The following is a 19,679-nucleotide window of genomic DNA, read 5'->3' on the forward strand; positions in this document are numbered from 1 at the left end:
ACTGAGATATTTTGAAGTGCTGAGGACAGTCACGCAACATGAACATGCTGTTTGGTATATGTTAATTGGGAAAGTATGTTTTATAGGATATTTATTTTCAGTGCCTCTCTTATGTGGATTTAAGCACGTGTCTTGCCAGTGACACCCCTGGAAAATGGGAATTATTTCAGGGAAAACAAGGCAAAATGCAGAAGCAGAGAAATCTGAATGTCTTCAGGACTTTTGGGAAATGAGATTACAAAAAGAGCTTTAGGGTACTGTTTTGCTGGCACAGCACTTCAAATTTGCAGGCAGGTCTTGGATAGATTCAGAAAAGCTGAATGATGTGTAGGTTGATGTGCTGTTGTCTTCATCAGTCTTGGGGGTTAGGGGAGACTTCCATTCCCCACCCCAAATGATTCATTCTTAGTACCAATGTCTGAATGCCTTTCTGTAGCATCTCCAAGGGTCTGAGGGTTCTGTATGTGCCAAGATGTTACTGGTGAAGTGTTCTGTCTGCCTTGGAACCATCAGTTAACAAACCTGATTAAAACTAGCTTGGCCAAAAGACTTTGCTACAGTTTATATAGTTTTAGTTTCTTTCCAGAATAAATTACTGCAGTGATTTAAAAATTGTATTATGGAGGAATTGTTTAGGAAACCTGTGATGAGTTGAGGAGGAAGCTGCTGTCCTTTAAGACTTGGGACTCTATAAAGTATTTGCTACAAGTGTATTTTCATGAAGCTGTCTATTTTCAGAATGTAAGTCACTTGCACAAATGACATTTATCATTCACTAAAAGGTGGACTTTGAAGCAGTATGCTCCTTCCAGAGAAGGTGAGAATGTGGGGAACTGGTCAAGTTGGTACATTTTTTTCTTTAAAGTGGGTGGCTGCAAAGGTTAGTTAAGTACAGCATTTAAGGGAAATCTTTACTCCAGAAAAAGCTTTCTTTTGCTCATCAGTAGAGGATGGTTTATCCAACGTTAGTTTGTAGGAATTTTATGTATATCTTTTGTTAATTCACCTCTTTTTTTTTTAAACAGGGAAAACCAGACTTGAATACAACTTTGCCCATCAGACAAACCGCATCAATTTTCAAACAACCCGTCACCAAAGTCACCAACCATCCGAGTAACAAAGTGAGATCCGATCCGCAGCGAGTGACGGAACAGCCACGGCAGGTAAGAATTCATCTATTTCCATTGTTACTGTGCAAAATTTGAAGCAAGCTGAAAATCAAAATATTTTCAGCTGTGCTTCAATTACGGATGAGCTATCCTGTATTGATGGTTACTTATGGAAATATGCTGTAAAAAATACAATTAAAATCCAGAAATAGGTCAGTTGATACGGAGATTATTTTTTCTTAATCCAAAACTTCAGTCAGATTTGACAACAGAATTCCTCTTGAATTTCAGATACATGTTATATTGTCGCAGTTGGACCTCAAATACAGAACTTTTTTCATGTGCAGCTTCTTAATAGAAGTTTCTGTAAAATATACAGTTGTCATCAAGTACTATTATCCCTTTTATGTAGAAGAGATTCGTGCAAAATCAATTCAAAATTATTTTAAATCCCTCTTTTTCAGTATAATACTACTACAAATGCAAAACACAGTAACTTAAACTCATCTTACACAAGTTCTCCTTTAGCTGCTTTTCTTTATATCAGCGACAGATCAACTCTTCACACAATGCTTTTTCAGTTTTGTTTTTTATGGGGAGAAGAGCAGAGAAGAAAAGGAAATCTAATCGAAGGAATAATCAACTACATAACATAGTGTATATTGGATTTAGGCATTATTTTTAAGTCTGTGTATTTTTGGAGTCATAGCATTGCTACCATCAAATTGAAGCATCTTATCCTGGCTTAGGAGTACAGGGATGAGAAGAAAATGCAGAGGCATGTTCGCGTTTTTGTACATTGGTATGTCACTAACTTTTAACAACGTTTCCTTTGAAACTCAGGCTGTCTCTAATATTGAACTTTCAAACATCTTGAATGCTGTTCTCGTTAGAAATAACATAAGGAATTTAGACTCTGCATCCTCTAAATTCAGGTGAGAAAGAGAAGGAAGAAATATCGAGCCGTATGGGATCATCTTGTTGAGATGTCTTTTAGCAAGATTTGAAGGCCTCAGCTAACCTCACTGTTGGTCCCGTGAAGTTCAACAGGGGCCATGTAAGTGTATCACGTTCAGATCTTAAAGATGCATAATTGCATGTGTCTATTGATTCTCTTCACGTTCTTTGGGTTTTCCTTTTAAACTACTACACTTTGTGTGTTAGGAATTGCCTTTTAGTCATGTCTGCTGAACCGGTAATAATCACTAAAGGGTATGAAAGTTACGGCACCTTTGTGGCAAGAGAAGGGATGTTTGGCGATTCATATCTTGATGGATTTCAAATCCTCTCGTGCTTGCCTATTTCCTTTCCTCCCAGTTTTCTTTCTTTCAGAATCTTCGCTTCAAATACGTAGTGAACTGAAATCATCTGGAATGCATCCCTTGTCTTTTGAGATTGACTATCCAGTAAAGACTTGCAGGATAGTTGGTTTTCAAACCCACCCAAGTAAAATCTTTGCTTCTTTAAGATAAGTTCTAACAGATGAAACTATAGCAAGATCTTCAAGAAATCACTGTCTGCTGATCACTGCATCAGCATTTGGTTTTGATCAACATCCTTGTGCTTTGCTTGCAACAGTACATCTTCAGAAGAGGACACTTAAAATGCTATTCTTTTTCTGTATTTATATACTTCATTTGGAAGAAATGTTAACTCTACTTGCATTGAATGTAGAATAGTTTATCTTATACGTCTAATATTAAAGCAAGTCTTGAAATGTCTTACTCTTTTGCCTTTCCCCAAGCTAAAGTGCTGCCTTGAGCTATTTTGTTGTTTGTCACGGTGACTGACGCGGGTGGGAAACTTGGAGAAGGGAGAGAATAGCTGCTCACAGTTGCCTTTACGTAAAGCTTCAATGAGTTCTGAATAAAACTTCCACTAAAAAATCTGGAACAAAGCAATTTAGTGTAGATATTATGCTGTCAATTACTGGAGAATCTTAAGCAAATTGCCAGACTCCATAAGCAATTCCATAAGCAATTTCCAGTGATCTGGTTTCTTTACACACAGATTTCCATCACACGTTTATCAATATTTCTTTGGGTATTGGTAACTGAAGGTATGTAAATACACTGAGATGCACGTCTTGTTTGAAAGCATCAAGAAGTTCATTCAGATGTTTTACTCACTAGCTGGAATGTAAATACTAGGAGATATGGTCTTTGCTTGGTTTTCAAAAAGCAAGGGTTCTTTTTTTTGATGTGATCAGTTGAGATAAAATAGAAAAGCCGGGGTGAGGAGTGAAGTTGCTGGAAAACTTTATTCTTAGTAAAAAGAATAAAAAAGAAAAGAAATAAAAAAGAAATAGAAAAGAATAGAACCGGCACCTTGGAGCACTTGAGATACAGTTGTCAGATAAATGCGTTCTTGAGTTCTCTTCCAGATAAAAACTATATTTTCCTCATATAAATGATCCCTACGTGCATCACTGCCTCCTCCTCCTCTTATATTCTGGCGTGTAAACCTTCCTATACATAGACATTAAATCAATGGTGGATACTTGAATGCTGAAGCACTGACTATTGCCTACTTGCATGTAAAGCTTATTCAGTTACCATTTCCAGTGTCATTCCTCCCTGTTTCTTCAATTCTTGGCGCAAATCCCTTAAGGGGTTCTTGCTTCTGTATTTCTAGATACACATCTCTAAAAGCCTCACTTCGCTTGTACCTGTTGTATCTCCCTTTTGAAAAGACAGCCTAACCAGAGTTCCCTGAAGATTCTCTTTGGCCTTCCTCCTTATGTAGAGATGAAAATAAACGAGCGTTGTAGTTCCTTTGGCAGTCAGGAGTCTTCTCGTGACCTGGGAGCGAAAAGACACGGTTGTTAGTGTTGGCAGGGAAGACGTTTGGCAGCGCCTCTTCTTTAAGCAGAAAACCCTGTGGTAGTTCCTGGAAAGATAACAGTTTGCCTGGGATCTGGGTGTAGGTAAAGCTGTCAATTAGAGCAACAGATCTGTGGCACTGCTGGTTCCATATATTCAGCACGATGTTTAGTTGCACACAAATAGCGTCACAAGGCTGTCTAAGACTTGTTCGAGCAACTGCTCTGCAAGACAGCGTCTTAAAGGCTTTCAAAGCCTTAAAGGTTTTATAGATTGCTGATCATCAGAGTGGAGAACTTCATCCGAGAAGGAGTGGCAATACTCTGGAGAATCCTGGAAGCACGCGAGTTGTGTGTGCATGCATTTCGTAAAGGGTCTTCTGATACGCACAAGACTTCTCCTCTAAGGCTTCTTCCTCTAAGTGGTCTCTGTTCCAACACCAGTACCAGGCAATCCATGGAGATTTCTCGGATTTTTTTTGTATCTAATCAAATGATCAGAAAATCTGTTAAGTTCATAAATAGCAAATCTAGGAGCCTTAATTGCAATTTCCTTCAAAGTGCTTTCACATCTCTCTTTGAAGCATCATCCTGCTCAAATATATTTTAGTTTTCCATAAGCTTACTTAGGATACGTTTCCTTACTATTTCTGTGGGTTTGTTTTTTTTTTCCTTTGCAGAGTCCACAAATAAGCCAGTATAAGAAAAAGAACCCTGTAAGATTTCTAGTGGGTCCTGCAAAGGAAAAAAATAACTTGTTTTAGCCTCCTAAACGTTGTCAGCCTTGCTGCTTCAAAATAAGTTTCAAAAAGATATGATATATTCTTGATAAATTTCAGAGTAATGGTTTAGATTTTAAAAAGTCAGATTGCCATTGCTGAAACTGAGCATGGAGTTAATGATGAATCAAAAAATCATGCAGCTGTATGTGTCGTGTTCATCTTAGATGATGGTGAGCACTGTCTTAAAATCACATTTTCTTCCTCCCTCCTTTATGGCAAAAAGGACTCTAGATGTAGCAATACTTCAGGACTAATTAGTCCCCCACTTTTGTATCTGGATTTGAGCATTCCTCAATGGGGAGCGGAGCAAGTCCTGTGGCTATTTGAACCTATTATAGGTAGCAAATCTTTTATGTAATCACTTAAACTTGAGTTACTTGCCTGTCGAGTGTTCTGTACTTAATTGGATCAAACGGAGTGGTGCTGCAAATCAGACTTCTTTTGACAGACACAGCTCTGTGTCTTATGTAGAGCACTTAACATCATCTTCATGTTTTAGAGCTCCTTGGCTCACGTTTCCACGCTTACTGGCCTTTTTCAGAGTAAACACCAAGCTCACTTATTTCACTCTCCAAACGTGTAACATACCTGAGGTATTGAGTTGAATGAGCTCAGACTCCTGAGGACTCGATTAATCACTTGTTAATTCTGCTGTTTACTGTTGACCGTGGTGATAGAGATAACTTGAAACCACACTAGTAAAATAAACTAATTTAAGTGGTGATTATAAAACTGAATTTGCAAAAGGTTCAACTCTATCTTCCTGATACATTTGGCTAAAAAATAAATCCATGAACACGCATCAAATGTTTAAAACACATCCAGCCTCCTCTTTGAAGCTTGTTTCAAGAAGAGCAAGTAATCAGTTAATCCTGTGTGATCTGATTCCTCTAGTTTTATGGCAGATAGCCACCTTTAAAAACCACCCGAGGATAAACCTGACAGTATTCACTTCTTAAAACCACCTGAGGACAAACCTGTTGTATTTGCTTATAAAATAATCTGTCTTTAGGCCAAAGGTTCTCTTCACAATTGATTTGAAAGTCTATTTTATACTTAGTATACTTTGTAGATACTTGCAGTGGATTGTATTGCAATGAATTATTGAATAAGATGATAGATCACAAGCTAAATCCAACCATAGTCATTTTTTTGCAGAAGATATATGCAGCCTCAAAAGCCTGATTTACTAGAAAAATTGCAGGATGTCAAATAGATGTAATTTTATTTCCTGCGGCTGAACTTAAAAGATTAGAATCCAAAATTAGATTGGGTTGCAAAACTTAAGCTTGTTGGTTGATATCTATTAGAGTTATCAAAAAGAGGGATGGAAGGAACCTGATGAGATTAAGTTCCATCTCCCTCTCCCAATCAAGTTGAGAAACGCTGACATTTTGTTTGGCAATTATGGGTGTAGGAGAGCTGAGCAACTCACAGGGTATAAAAAGATGAAAGAAGTTTTCCAGCTTTCTGGAGGAGTTCTCATTCATTTAAAAATCTTCCACGGACACTTTGAAAAGCCCTCTTTATAATCGTATTTCCTCATTTCATTGCTTACAACATCATTGAGTTGAGCAGTTTCCCAAATGATAACTTGGGGCATTCTGGCCTCAATTAGCCATTAAAGTAGACGTTAAAACCTAACAAAATTGTGTGCTTGGGTCCTCAGTGCAGCCCAAACGTGTTGACTGGATTTTGTAGACGTAGTTCTGTCAATGAAGCAAGGTTTTAATCGGCTTGCTCACCAGGTCATAATGTTGCATCTGCAGGCGGCATGGAAATGAATCTGGTTCCTGGGAGCTGGGGAGATGCCAAGCCAGCTACCTGGAATTGGGACCATGCTGTTAAACTTGCTGTTCTTCACAGTTGTGAAGTAGATGTTAGCCTTTTCTGAGTACCGGTGCACGTTAGTAGATACTTGTAGCTGTCTAAATGGAAGAAACCAAGTCAATCAACTGAAACTATGAAATAAATAAAAGCTCTGAACTCACCAGCATCAGAATCAGTCTTGCCTTCTTTGTGTTCAGGCAGTACCTCCTCTGTTGACATCTATGGTATTTTTAATACCCCAAATCGTAAGTTGCAGGTGATATTTGAGGTTCTTTGTTGACTTGTGTATAAATCAGCCACCCTCCAAGAATGTTTGAACGTTAAGAACATACGTGCTTTTCTTTTAAAAACAGCAGAATTGGGGTGTGTCCTTTCCAGCAAGGTTTTCCTGCAGGCTTCCATTGCTTGAGCGACTGCAAAGTGTAGACTTTTATACATTTAACTAAAAGGAGCTGCTTGTATTTGGTGGCTCTTGTAATAGAGAGGCAAATCTATCATTTCTTTGTTTTCTGAATGAGAAATAATAGTTACTTAGGAGATGATGTTTTTACAAAGCTTACAGGTTAGCTGATAGCTAGCCATTAATCACAAATAGCTTTTCTTGGAAAAGAAACAATTGTGGAGGAAGCAATATTTTATAACTCTCCAAACAAAGGACTTCAGCAGCACATCTGCGGTGCGGGGCTACCATTATCGGGTCTCAGAAAACAAGGAAGTGAAAATGCTGCTCCGCCCTGGGGACCTTGGCATGGCGTTGCCATGCTGCCTCTTCTATCAGAAGAAAACAGAGTTGCCCTCGCGATAGTAAGTTTGGGTGATAAGGGATGCATTTCTCGCTCTGCAGGATGTTATTGCGTAAGAGGTCACTTTTGGCATAACGCATACTGACTAATTTCCCAGGAAATGGATCGCTTGGCTTCTGGCTCCGTCTGAACCCAGAACGCTCAAACATCGGTAAATGAAGGGCCTGGGTTTTAGGCTCTTTTCAGTGTGTGTTTCCTAACCGCCAGACTTCAGGCGAAACTGAAATGGGGCCATTTTTCATCCTCCAACAGGACAAATACCCCTAAGTGACTGATGGATGCTCGGAATGGTTATTCATTCTGCATTAGTAATGAAATATCGCGTCGTAAGAATGATGAATCTTTCAATCTGGTTCTTTTCTCATTCCTTCCTTATCCTGCTCCCATCAGGATTCTCATTACTGCCTAACAGGGTCATGTTTGCTAATGCCTCTCTCCTGGAGGCATGGATCTCGCTTTTCTGGCTGCGCTGGTGCAGCCTCAGCAGGCGGCCGAGGACTGGAGCGGATCAGCCTGCCCCGCTCTGCGGGGATCGCGGTGCTCCCCGGGGTGCTCGGGCTGAGAAAAGCCCCGAAGCCAGACAGCACGCTTCGTCCTGAAGGCTGCCTCTACCTGTGAGACGATGGCAGGCTGTTACAAAGAAGGTGGCCTCTGCTTGGGGTGGGGCACAACGTGTGTGAACTTGAGGTTTCTTTTCTCTTTGGGGGTTCCCCATCTCCGTAACGCTGAGAGAGTCGCAGGTTAAATAATGTAAACTATTTTTAGGGCTGTAACTTAAGAGGCGGATACTCCGCGCATCGAGCCTCGCAGGATCTCTTTCAGCCACGTGAACGCGCACTTCTGTAGCTGGAGAATATTGCGTCTTCATCTTGTAAGTGAAGTAACCAAAGCTTTCTGAATTCCTAGAGACTTCAAGGTGCGAAGCTAATCCAGTGATGAAATACTGAATCGATAGGGTTTTACTGTGACTTCACTTTTATGAATGCTAACGCTCGTTTTAGAGTTCAGCTGACTTCATGTCTGTAACCAAGGATTTCTTGGTGTTCTAGACAGCCTTAAGGCACTGCCACTTCATCCACGAAGCAGTAAGGACTGCTACGAGACCTCTAGGGTGCTTTCTTGGGGAGAGGACTTAGTGGTAAACAGTAGGAGTGAAGGACTGGAGGTACTAAATACTTAAAAATTTAAAAGGAGATAAAAGGGATGTCTTGATGTCTTAATGTGACTAAAAACTGGGTTGGAATGGTGAAAAACTAATACAAGTGAGGAGTCAGTTTACAGGAAGCATTTTAAGCGCTTTTAGTAAAATGACATGAGTGGTAAATGGTATTTTCAAAAAGCTGTCAAGTCAGACGTCAAAAACGTGTGAAATATTGCAGTCAGAGTTTGCAGAACAGAATGTGACATCTGAAAGCCCTGTCTTAAACTGAGGCTCCTGGCTCTTGACTACAACAAGGAATTTCCTAGGAATTAGGATAACTGCATGTCTAATTCTGTCTCAGGTGTTGAAGGCATGAAAAAAGTAGGTTCATAGCCTGCAGAAAAATCAAAACTATTTTGGAATGCCCTTTCCACGGGAACTTGCATAGCTACATTCTGCGTGGTTGGACTTGATGATCTCGAAGGTGTTTTCCAGCCTAAATGATTCTCTGATTCTCCCTTTCCTTGTTAGTAGTTAAGCCTAGCTTCCTGTGGAATGGAAATCAGCTTTTTAACTAGCTTCCTTCACCGTCTTGCTAGATAGAGAACTTTTCTTAAATAATAGGCATGGCCAGTCTGCAGCCCAGAGCTTCAGCATGTATCTTCAGACAGGTAAGGTAGGAGTGAAGCAGGAAATCGGTATCATTAAAAAAACCTCCCTTAGATCAAGAAATGAGAAATGGAAGCGTGTTCCGAGCTAATAAACTAAACAATGGAAAGGAAAGAGAGTGCGAATTTAGTTCGTGTACCTTCCTGAAAGTGAAAAGATTTGATCCTGTTTCTGGAAAAGAGATACCCGCACAGCAATGGAAAGGGCCAGGTCATCAAGCCAGCGTAGGTTTCAGGGGGTGCAGCTACTGATCAGCTTTATTTGGTGATCTGCACTGCTGTAATGTGCAGCATCGCACGGATCTCCAGCAGCAGATAGGATGTTACCTTTTCCGTAGCTTTGTAAGCTGCGAGGTGGTGTCCGTCTTGTATATTGTTCTGATGTTCCCTTGATTATGAGCACAGTTGATTTCTGTGAGCTGATTTATTTCAAATTCTAATGGGGATCTCGTTTTCTTTTTGCAGCTTTTCTGGGAGAAGAGGCTACAAGGCCTCAGTGCGTCGGATGTCAGTGAACAAATCATAAAATCCATGGAGCTCCCTAAGGGTCTTCAAGGTACTGTGCTCACTCAACTGCTGCTGCTTCAGATTCACGAAGTAGTTTGTGCTTAAAAGGGACAGACTTTCTGATGCTCTTAACGAGCATTTGTTTCCCGTCAGATTTAGTAAACTTCAAATTGTAAATGTGCTTCCTAACCAAATACCTCAATCTCCAAAACTCTCTTTATTTTTAGCAGGTCATGTAAACCACGCTGCAGAACTGTACTCTCACTGGTGAAAGTTGATCTAAAATTTGATCAAATCACTGGTCAGAATTAATAACTTTGTTCCACTGCCTAGGAGACCTTCACAGGAATTTGAGGGCTGTAGAAATCTTTACTGTGTATTTTTCAGAATTAATTTAACACCTTGTAGGATTAAAGCAGGGACTGTGCTGGTGTGGATTAACATCATGAAGTTGCAGATAAACCGTTTCAGTACGTGACCGATAAATGTATGATGTGATCAGCTTTATTAAAAAAATTCATGATGTTGGAATTGCTATTGCAAGGAAAAAATCCAGCCAATTTTAGCAGTGAGCCGCCTTGTGAAATGCTAACTTTTATTGAAATAACTGTGTTACTGCAAAGCTGTTTTTTAAGAACTTGTACTTAAGTTTTTAGATTATACGGTCGTGTATCCAGTGGAAATAATATCATTGGTGTACGTAACCCTACAAACTGGGAGGAGCTCTGCCTCTGAAAGTTGCACGTGAAATGTGAATGGTAACTCTGTGGTTATCCTCATTTTAGGAGTCGGCCCAGGTAACAACGACGATACCTTGTTATCGGCTGTTGCCAGCGCTTTGCACACCAGTTCGGCACCTATCACGGGACAGCTCTCCGCAGCTGTGGAGAAGAACCCAGCCGTCTGGCTCAATACATCTCAACCCCTCTGCAAAGCTTTCATAGTCACAGACGATGACATTAGGTGAGTTTTATAAAGTCTTCAAGGAAATGAAAAGCAAGCTTGATTAAAGTAGATTCCTGGCCTGGGCATGAGGGAAGACAAGCACGAACATGTTTCTTGTACATACAGATTAGTTCATTAACTAGAAAAAATGAAAACTTCGTTTTTTTTTCTTTTTGTGGCGAAAATATTAATATAAAATATTCAGTAAGAAATGAGTCACAAGCCACATTTTCTTTCCCAAGAGTATGCTCTAACCATTAAGCTATAGTCATGATCAATATTGGCTTTCTCCCTTCCCATTTCTGGTTTGGTCAAGTTAATTTTTTGATCTCAGTTAAAAATAAGTGTTTCAAAAAGGGAAAAATGAAGAGTATTATAACATATAACTTTGTGGCTAATGCACTCTCTTGAAATGGGAGATCCGGATATGATAGAAAGATCCATCTACTCGTACGGGCAATTTTCTTTTTGTTAGCTGCACTGTTAATTTTCAAAGATCTGCACCCAGAGGGTGGTCAGGCACTGGGACAGGCTCCCCGGGGACGTGGGCATGGCACTGAGCCTGCCGGAGCTCAAGGAGCATTTGGACGCCGCTCTCAGACACATGGTTTGGTTTTTGGGTGATCCTCTGTGGAGCCAGGAGGTGGACTCGACGCTCCTTGTGGGTCCCTTTCAACTTGGGACGTTCTGTGATTCTATGAAAATAGCTGCCAGCTCGAATCACGTTTAACTTGAAGTATTCCTGGTCATATAATGATGATAAATCTCTTTCATAATCAGAGTAAAATGCAAAATTTCATCTTTCGGTCCAGCAAACATTTTTAATACCCTCTTGTAAATGCGTGAATAAGAATCAACCACACTTCCATATCAGTAGGGATAAGCACTTAACATTTTTCAGCTGTGGGATACAGCTTCCGAATAGTTCCAGGCTTCTAAATGCTAGTCCTGTGCAAGGTAGGGCGTAAAATGAGTATGGTGTGGTTCCCAGTGGTGTTTACATCTCAGTCTTGGTCTCCTTAGGCAGGCTTTTGGAATTCCCTGTAAACTGTCTTCTCCCATACAGAGTCTGAGATCATTTATCTGGAGATTGCTGATTCACAGCTTGCTTGTAGCTTTTTTCCTGACCAGCACATCATTTTATTCTTCTTTGCAACTGCACTATTGAGTTATCTCCATTTCTGTAAAAGGCTCGGAGTGACATCCTTGCGTCTCTATTAGATAAAAGCTTTAACTAGTTCTCTTCTTTTGGGGTGGACTGGGGAATGGTATCTTCTGAAAGGAACCGATGGATTGCTTTTCTAGTTTCTGAAAATCCTACCTTTTGGTTTCCAAGAGCCCTTTCTCTTGCTCAGTCTAGGTTCTTTGCTGAATGAGCGGTGTCGCCCAGTAGCTTTTGTTCCTGAGATTTCTCAGACGTCTTGACAAATGGCCTTTTGAAATTGCATGTTAATAGGACTTCTGCTTTTTCCTGTAAGCAGCCATAACCTGCTAAATTCACCAGAGCATAGCAATAAATGAAGTATGTCTGGCAGCGTCACACTCTGCACAGTCGCGGGTAAGAAAAATTACCTGTTAATCTGTCCAAAAGCCAAGTGGCATTTAACATCAGACGGGAATGGAGAGTAATTCAAATTTAGGGCTCTCCAAGTTGGCTTAGCTTGGAGCTAAGTATGTCATTTTCTTCAGCTATGTGAACCTTGATCCAGACTAGTCAGCTGGAGCTTGGTACCTCACAATATTCCTCGATGCCCTGCACAAATCTTACTTTGTGTGGCAGACCAAAGCCCCGAGAACTAAAAAGTGCCAAAGGGAGGAAATGAGGGGATGCTGTAACAGTCTGAACTCTCTTCAGGAATAAGAAACTTGTAAAACAATCACGCCCTTCTGTGTTGCAGAGAGGTAAAAACCTAAATAACCCATTTAAGCAATGACATAAACTTTCTGACCCTATTTCTGATGATGAGTTTAATACGGAGCATGTCAGGAAACTAGGCAGCTGAGAATTTGTCATTGCTGTTTAGATTTGCTGTGTCAGCAGTGGTTAATTTCTGCTGAGAGGGGAGGAGAAAAGATCTTTTTGAAGCGATGTATTGGAGAGTTGTGTGGGGGGGGAGTCAGCTGATGCCCCTAAACCTGAATTTAATATAATCTGGCAAATACTGTCAACATATGAGCGAGTAATTCTCCTTTCAGCGCTGCATCTCAGATCCTGGTTAGTGGAAGACTTCTGGAAACCTGCTGTTGAAAAGCTCCAGAGCATGTTTTACACAGAAACAGGGTACATGTTACTGTAAGCACTTACATGGTGATGGTTCTTAATTAGACTCTTTCCAAAAAACCACTGCACTTCAGTGTGCTGGAGGATCAGGGGAGAAGGTGAGTCCTCTCTCCCGATACGTAGGGAGGAGGAACTGGTGTTCAGTCAGGAACAGGTTGGTTCTGTGCATTTTTTCCCATCGAATCTGACCCCAATCCAAAATGTAAAGATAGGTTTGTGTTCCGCAGCTAAATGCTATTTACTAGAGCTATTACAATTTTTTTTCTGTTTTGGTGACAGAGTATGTGTTTCAGTGCCAGCACATAAGGAGTTCAATCAAATGGAGCCTCGATAGATTTAACAACATAGCAAAGCAGGAGGAGAAATCATCAGGGAGGCTGGCACAATACCACGGTTTGATTGCAGCCAGCAATGTCGAATCACGTGTGTCTTTAAAGCATGCGTTCTTCTCAGCACCCACCACGAAGTGATGTACGCAAGCAGCGTGGACAAAGAAAATCATTCTGAGCACTAAGGAAATCGTCCGAATGCGACATTATACGCGGTCCTGTTGCATGAAGCAGTTTTCCACTGAAAATACGGTCGGAATTTGAATGAGGGGCTTATGAATTTCGGTGTTAGGAGGAGCGTAGCTTTAACGCTCGCTTGCTTTTGAAGACAACAGCACGACTACTGTAGGATGAGGATTGTGTCTTGGCAGGAGGAAGGCTGAAAAGAGCATGTGGCCGGGGAGCTGCTTAGCGGAGATAGTCTGAGCCTTAGTGTTTTACTTAGAGATGAGCACTTCTTCTTAGTAGCACGTTTTCTTTGCTGGTGGTTCTTAAGTGTTTGCTCTTGGTGGCTCCTGTGCTTTAAAATAATACTGCTTGTATAAACGGAGCTGGGTTTTTAATACTTAAACCTATTTGCTAGAAGAGCAGCCTGCTCAGGACTGGAAGTGCTGCGAGCTGTTTTATGGTTATTGCTGCCAGGGAGATCAAACAGCTGGCTGACAAGTTGGAAATGAGGCAACTTGGGAAAGCGCTGTCTTCACCTGACTTTGGGAGGTGAGGACGGCCTGGAAGGGGGAAGAAGAATCTCAGGAGGAGGCCACGTGCCCTGTTAATAGGGAACCTGGGTCCTTAATAACAGCAGCTGGTCCAACATGCAGGAAATCGGCTGTCGCTTCTGTGTCTTGTGAGAGTTAAATACCACTGACATTAGGTTTGAGGTGGTAAGAAGGAAACTTTTTTTTTGTTTTGATTATATTTCATCTTATGTTTGGTCTCGGGATCGCTTTCATTCAATTAACAAATACTAAGGTTGCTATTCTGTTTTATTTCTCCTTTGTCACACAGGCTATGAGGCATCTTTGGTTCAGTTCTCGGCCCAGGGGTTTGAAAGATCACTGTCTAGGCACTGAAAGTTAACAGCTCTGGGAGACAGCGAGCTGTCTGTGGAGGATAAAAAACAAGGATAGGAAACAGCTGGAAGACAGAAAACAATTTCTGTACCGAGCTGCTAGTTTGTTCTTGACTTCCTTTTGCTATCGCTGTGAGCAGACAGCCTCCTCCGAAGTACTCAGGGAGTGCTAGCAGTAGCTGCAGCTGTAGAACTGAACAGCTTTAGAGGCTGGTGCTCCTGAGAGGCTTCTGGCTTGTGTAGCACGCTAGATACCACTCCTGCTCTTCGAAGATTTGATGTTCTTCCTATCTGTCCTGCCATCCTAAATAGCTGCAGGGTGTTTGCAGCACTCTGACAAATGTTTTCCTGTGCTGACTGTGCCTGTTTCTGATGAGTTCTGGTCATTTTTAAGCATATTTTTTATTTTTAGAAAACATAGCTTGATAGAACAGGTGTATTTTCGAGTTTTAAAAAAAGTTGTTCTTTTGCAAAAGTTGTGTTCTCTTGGGAAAACTTCAAAAGAGGACTCCTTGTTTTCAGGTAACACAGGAAAGCTAAATTTTACCTTCCAAACTAACTATTGACTCAAAATGCCTTAAATTTTTATAGACATCTGAGGTAAGATGTTTGAAATAACAGGGAAACAAACATTTGTTGCTGCTGCTCAGAATGCATCAGTGACTAGATAATACTTGAACGTGAAGGTAATATATTAAAGAGCTAGTCAATATGGGTTAAAAAACCAGTCCTGAGTCATTGTTTATCCATGTAGCATGCTCCCAGGCTGATATTATACTTGAAGGATTGACATTTCTGCCCCCTCTTCCCTTCTCTCCTTTCAGAAAACAAGAAGAGCGGGTGCAACAAGTGCGTAAAAAACTGGAGGAAGCACTAATGGCAGACATTTTGTCACGGGCGGCTGATACGACGAAAGATATAGAGGTAGAAATGGATAATGGAGATGAAGCATAAAAAGAAATCAGGTGAGTCAGGTCTCCAGGAGGCACGCTCGGATTTCCCTATCTCATCCGCCGGCGATTGCTCAGCAGTCATGAGGTAGACGGCAGCGTATCACGCAGCCCTACGTTCTCCCAGCACATTTGTTAGCTGACGTGCACCACATCAGCAGGGGCAGTTTTGCATATTTAGAGATGAATATCCTCACGTTAATGCTACACAGATCACTGGGGGAGGAGGACGAAAGTGTTCTTCATCCTTTAGGGTAAAAGCCCAGTCTCTGGAAACCATTGCAGGTGAATCTTCTAGTGCTTAGTAGATGCTGAAGAACCGGGGTAAAGCAATCAAAGTAATTGGCCTTCTTCTGTTCTTCAGAATTTAATTTAGTTAAATTACATAACAAGTTCCTGAAAGTCTTCTATTTATTTTTAAATGGATAATACTTACAAATACAAATTCATGTATTCATTAATTCATGTTTCTAATGCACATTTCTATTACTTATAGAATGAGTGCAACATAAAGAGAAATTTGCTCTTTGTTGTGTACGAGAGCTATTTGCCAGCGTTGTTTAGTCCAGTTAACAGGCCAGTAACCTTCCAAGCTACTACAGTCTTTTAATTACTTTAAGTTCTAGATATTTACTATCAAACTCTTAATCCCTGAATTTTTCTCCTGTAAAAGTCTAATTATGGATAACATTAAAGGCAGTCAGGCAAGAACACTGATTTAAGGTGTGAAATTTCGAACTTCTGCCGTTTTAGACTCAAATTGTCAATTTGAGCTTCTTAATTTAGCGTGAAATAATTACTCTGTAATGGAGTCGTAGAAGTGGTTGTTTTTGCACTGATGCTGCGGTTCTCTGTAGAAATCAGTTGGATCAGTAGACCTTGATTTTCATCAGCTCCTTACCTATTTACATGTACTTAGCCAGTGTGTTGTCTGTATTCTATAAAATCCCTGCTTTCTGCCCTAATGGCTTTCATTATAGATTCGAACAGGATTTTTGAGTAAGTGGATTAGTTGATGTAAAGCAGCTTGAAAGATGAGTGTCTTTTCCGTAATAATTTTTCCCTAATAATTCCCAGACTAATTTTCCAGTCTGATCTGTTGATATTAAGAAACTTTTTATGTACTAATTATTCCATATTTAAAAATGAGAATCCAGAAAGTGGTTTAAGGCTTTAACGAAACACTGCAGAGTCCGGGTAACGTGCAGGAGGGTGTGTGGTGAAAGAGGTTGAATGTTAAAAGCATGTCATGTTGTGGTTGTGCTTAATAAAAAAAAAAAAAAAAAAAAAAAAACTAGCTGCTTGCAGGAGTCTTAACAACTGAGCAGCTACTTACGTGGTGTTAATTTTTATTACTCACTAGGAACAATTTATAACGTGCTCTTAATACGGAACTAAAGCACAGCTGTAACTATTCAAACAAAGTCACTCTAATTGATGCAACCGTCAGCCTTTACTTCTCCAAAAGGGATTATTTCCTTCTCTCTTGCAGGTACTTTTAACTGACTTGTCCCAGGAGGAAATTCCCAAAAGCCAGAGGCACTTTTTCCTTCGGTCTTTCGTTATAAGAAGAAACGGACCCATGCACATTTATATAGCTTTCTAATAGCATTAAAACCAATGCCTTTTTTAGACTCCTATTTTTGATGTATATATCTTATTTGAAAAGCAACTTTATTTTGTGTCCTATGACTTAAAGTCCTTTTTTAAGTATCAAACATTACCCTTAATCTAAAGCTGAGCTTTTGATGCCAGGTTGCAAACCTACTGGAATTATATTGCCTGTATTAAATATTTGTTGTTTTTTTTTTTTCCTGTGGTTTTTAGTAAGGATGGATCAGGAGAACAGAGTGATTTCCCAATTAAAGATTATTGTGACTCTGTATATAAACAGATTTTTATACCTATGGGTGAAAACACCTGTACATTCTTCCGTCATCACTGTAAAGATAAATAAAAGATTATATTCCAATCAGTTGAAAACTTGTTGTGTTGTGGATACGGTAAGCGAAGACGGTCCCTGCTCATATTTGGTTTGCTTGGCCAGGTGCTGGGTAGGCTGGGAAGGGCGTATGTCAAAAAGTTCTGTCTTTGCCCAGAGCACTGCCTCGGGAAAGCTGTCTGATCTTGGGAGCAGTTGTGGATTTTTCAGTTGAGCTGAAGAACAATTGCATTTCCCCTGAGAAAGAGGACTGCTAAAAATAAGTAGCCGGCACGGCTTCACAGAGTTCTGCTCCGAGGTCGAAGTGAAACTGCAAAGAAAGTGCCTTCAGTGCAGAATGCAGCAGGTGCCGAAACTCGCTGTTGTTTCTGTCTGCTGAGACAAAGCAGTTAGGACACCGGGATGGCCCGCGGCACTGCGGAGACTTCTGTGAAGTGAGTTGGGTCTGCGCAGTTCCTGCAGACTCAGGAACAGAGTGGGTCTGCTTAACTTCCCTGGGGGTTTGATGACTGAATTGCCTGGCGGGTCACGGTAGCTCCAAGGTTAAAGGCTGTTTCTCCAGGGCTGGTAACACATCGTCCTGCTCCGCAGCCCGTGGTGGGTGAGGTTTTCCATCACCTCCAGCATCCCTCTTCTGTCTGCACAGCATGGTTTGCAGGAGGGAAAGCAGAGAGCCAGCCCATCTGCAGGTGCTCCTGTCCTGGGGGGCTGGGAATCAACACAAACCATCAGTTTTACGAAAAACCATCACTTTTACGAATGAGCTTCCTTCAGATTTATAATTGGGCAGAATAAAAGAAATTAACGGATCTGGCTTTCTCCAGTCTGGCAGGAGACCAGGGAACAATTGAACTCTCTCCTCAAGAAAAAAAAGAATGGAGCCTGTTACTAGCAAGCTTCGGTGAAATTGGAAAGAAACCATGTTCCCAGCAAATGGTTGTCATTTGGTGAATTTCCCAAAGATTGCTTTTCTGGGGGAAATCCGTCTGTGCTGCAGAGCCTAGTAACGTTTCAGAACACAAGGTAAGGGTTTGATGGATACATCTCAGAAGGCAGAACTGTGGTGAAGGCTAGTAAATACATGTTGCCACAGATAATTAGTTGGATTTAAAAAATAGCTTGTACTCTGTTCTAGTTCCAGAGTTGTTTTTGTGTAATTACTGATCAAAAGCTCCTGGATGAGGATGTGAGTGGCTTCTCCTGTGTAGCTGTACAAAGCAGTCTCATTTTAGGGATGGAAATACCAGGACATCACACTTAGGTGACCGCCTGCTGAAGTCCAATAAAACCCGCACAGAAGTGGCTTTAGAGGCTCTTCCAAGTTAAAATGTTTCATGTCAGAGTGGCATCAGTGTTTCATGTAAGGTGGCATTTCAGTACTAAGAAGATGGATATAAATTCACTGAGGGATCCTTGAGGAATGACTTCCTGGTTTTAATGACATCTTTCTATCTGGAAATCAGTAAGAGCACTGAGAGGGAAGGGCAGTGCTGGCCTAGAGCTCGCACATGCTCATGAAGAGGACATGGTTCTGGCTCTGAAGCCTGGGGAGACCCATGCAAGGCTTCCCTGCTTCCACAGGCGGCCCTTTGAGCTGAAATCAGTCTGCCTCTTCCCTCAGGGCACCCGTCTGCTGCTCTCCCATCTTATGCCTTGCCCTAGCTCGAGTGAGTTTGAGATTATCACTGACAGCCCTCGTCCTTCTCCTGTGCCCTTAAACAAGTGGATTATTAATCATTTGGGCTGACGGTTTAGTGCTCTTACTTTAGATTTATCCTGTCACAGATAGATTTGACAAGTGATATAAGCTGCTGGTATGTAAAACTGAGAGCGCTTCATGTAAAAGCAGGTGTCAAAACAAGAAAGCAGGAATGATTCAGTTGCTGTTTAAAGGACTCATTCTTATTTGGAGAACTCGGAAAGTTCACAGCACTCAGGGCTCTGAAACGCGGTCTGTTGTGGACACCTGTGCACACGAACGGTTCTGGCAGCCTCTTTCAGAACCAGACGACAATTTCAAACCCCTCTTTTCCTCTACGCTCTCCTTGCAGCCACAGCTTCTTTAGAACAAGAGCACCCGAAAGAAGGCTTAAATGCCACGATTTGCTCTTCTCACCCGTGCTGCGGGTGTCTGGGACAGGGGCTCAGCTCTGGGTTTATGTGAGGTAGGGCAGCAAGAGACAACTTTTTGTCTCTCTTGATGAGCTGCTGCCATCAAATCAGTGCCACTAATGGTGACATTTAATCACAATATTCCCCTCCTATTTTCTTTCCAGCAGGACATGTCTGTGTGCTGGTTTATACTGAACTTTTCCGTAATAAATATGATTTACAACATGTGCACGTTAGGTAGTTGCTACAGTTCTTTAAAGGATGCGTCAGTTCCCTTCATCCACCGCTTGGATTCCTGCTCCTCCCCAGTCCCGATGGAGGATTGCTTTGTGAGGCAAACATTTGAAGGTGCCGTTATGAAAACCCCATACCCAATGTGACACCAGC

General features: G+C 41.2%; 1 protein-coding gene across 1 annotated transcript in view; it reads left to right on the forward strand.

Moving 5' to 3' along the window:
- Positions 1-17,221, forward strand: part of MBD2 (methyl-CpG binding domain protein 2) — a 32,824-nt gene extending 15,603 nt beyond the window's left edge. The window contains exons 3-7 of the mRNA XM_035560001.1: positions 1,026-1,163; positions 9,620-9,710; positions 10,447-10,624; positions 15,113-15,253; positions 16,731-17,221. Of these exons, the coding sequence (XP_035415894.1) occupies positions 1,026-1,163; positions 9,620-9,710; positions 10,447-10,624; positions 15,113-15,242 (537 nt within the window). The 3' untranslated portion in view covers positions 15,243-15,253; positions 16,731-17,221. The remainder of the gene's footprint in view (positions 1-1,025; positions 1,164-9,619; positions 9,711-10,446; positions 10,625-15,112; positions 15,254-16,730) is intronic.
- The last annotated feature ends 2,458 nt before the right edge of the window (positions 17,222-19,679 follow it).

The sequence above is a fragment of the Cygnus atratus genome, chromosome Z (assembly GCF_013377495.2).
Source record: "Cygnus atratus isolate AKBS03 ecotype Queensland, Australia chromosome Z, CAtr_DNAZoo_HiC_assembly, whole genome shotgun sequence".
NCBI lineage: Eukaryota > Metazoa > Chordata > Aves > Anseriformes > Anatidae > Cygnus > Cygnus atratus.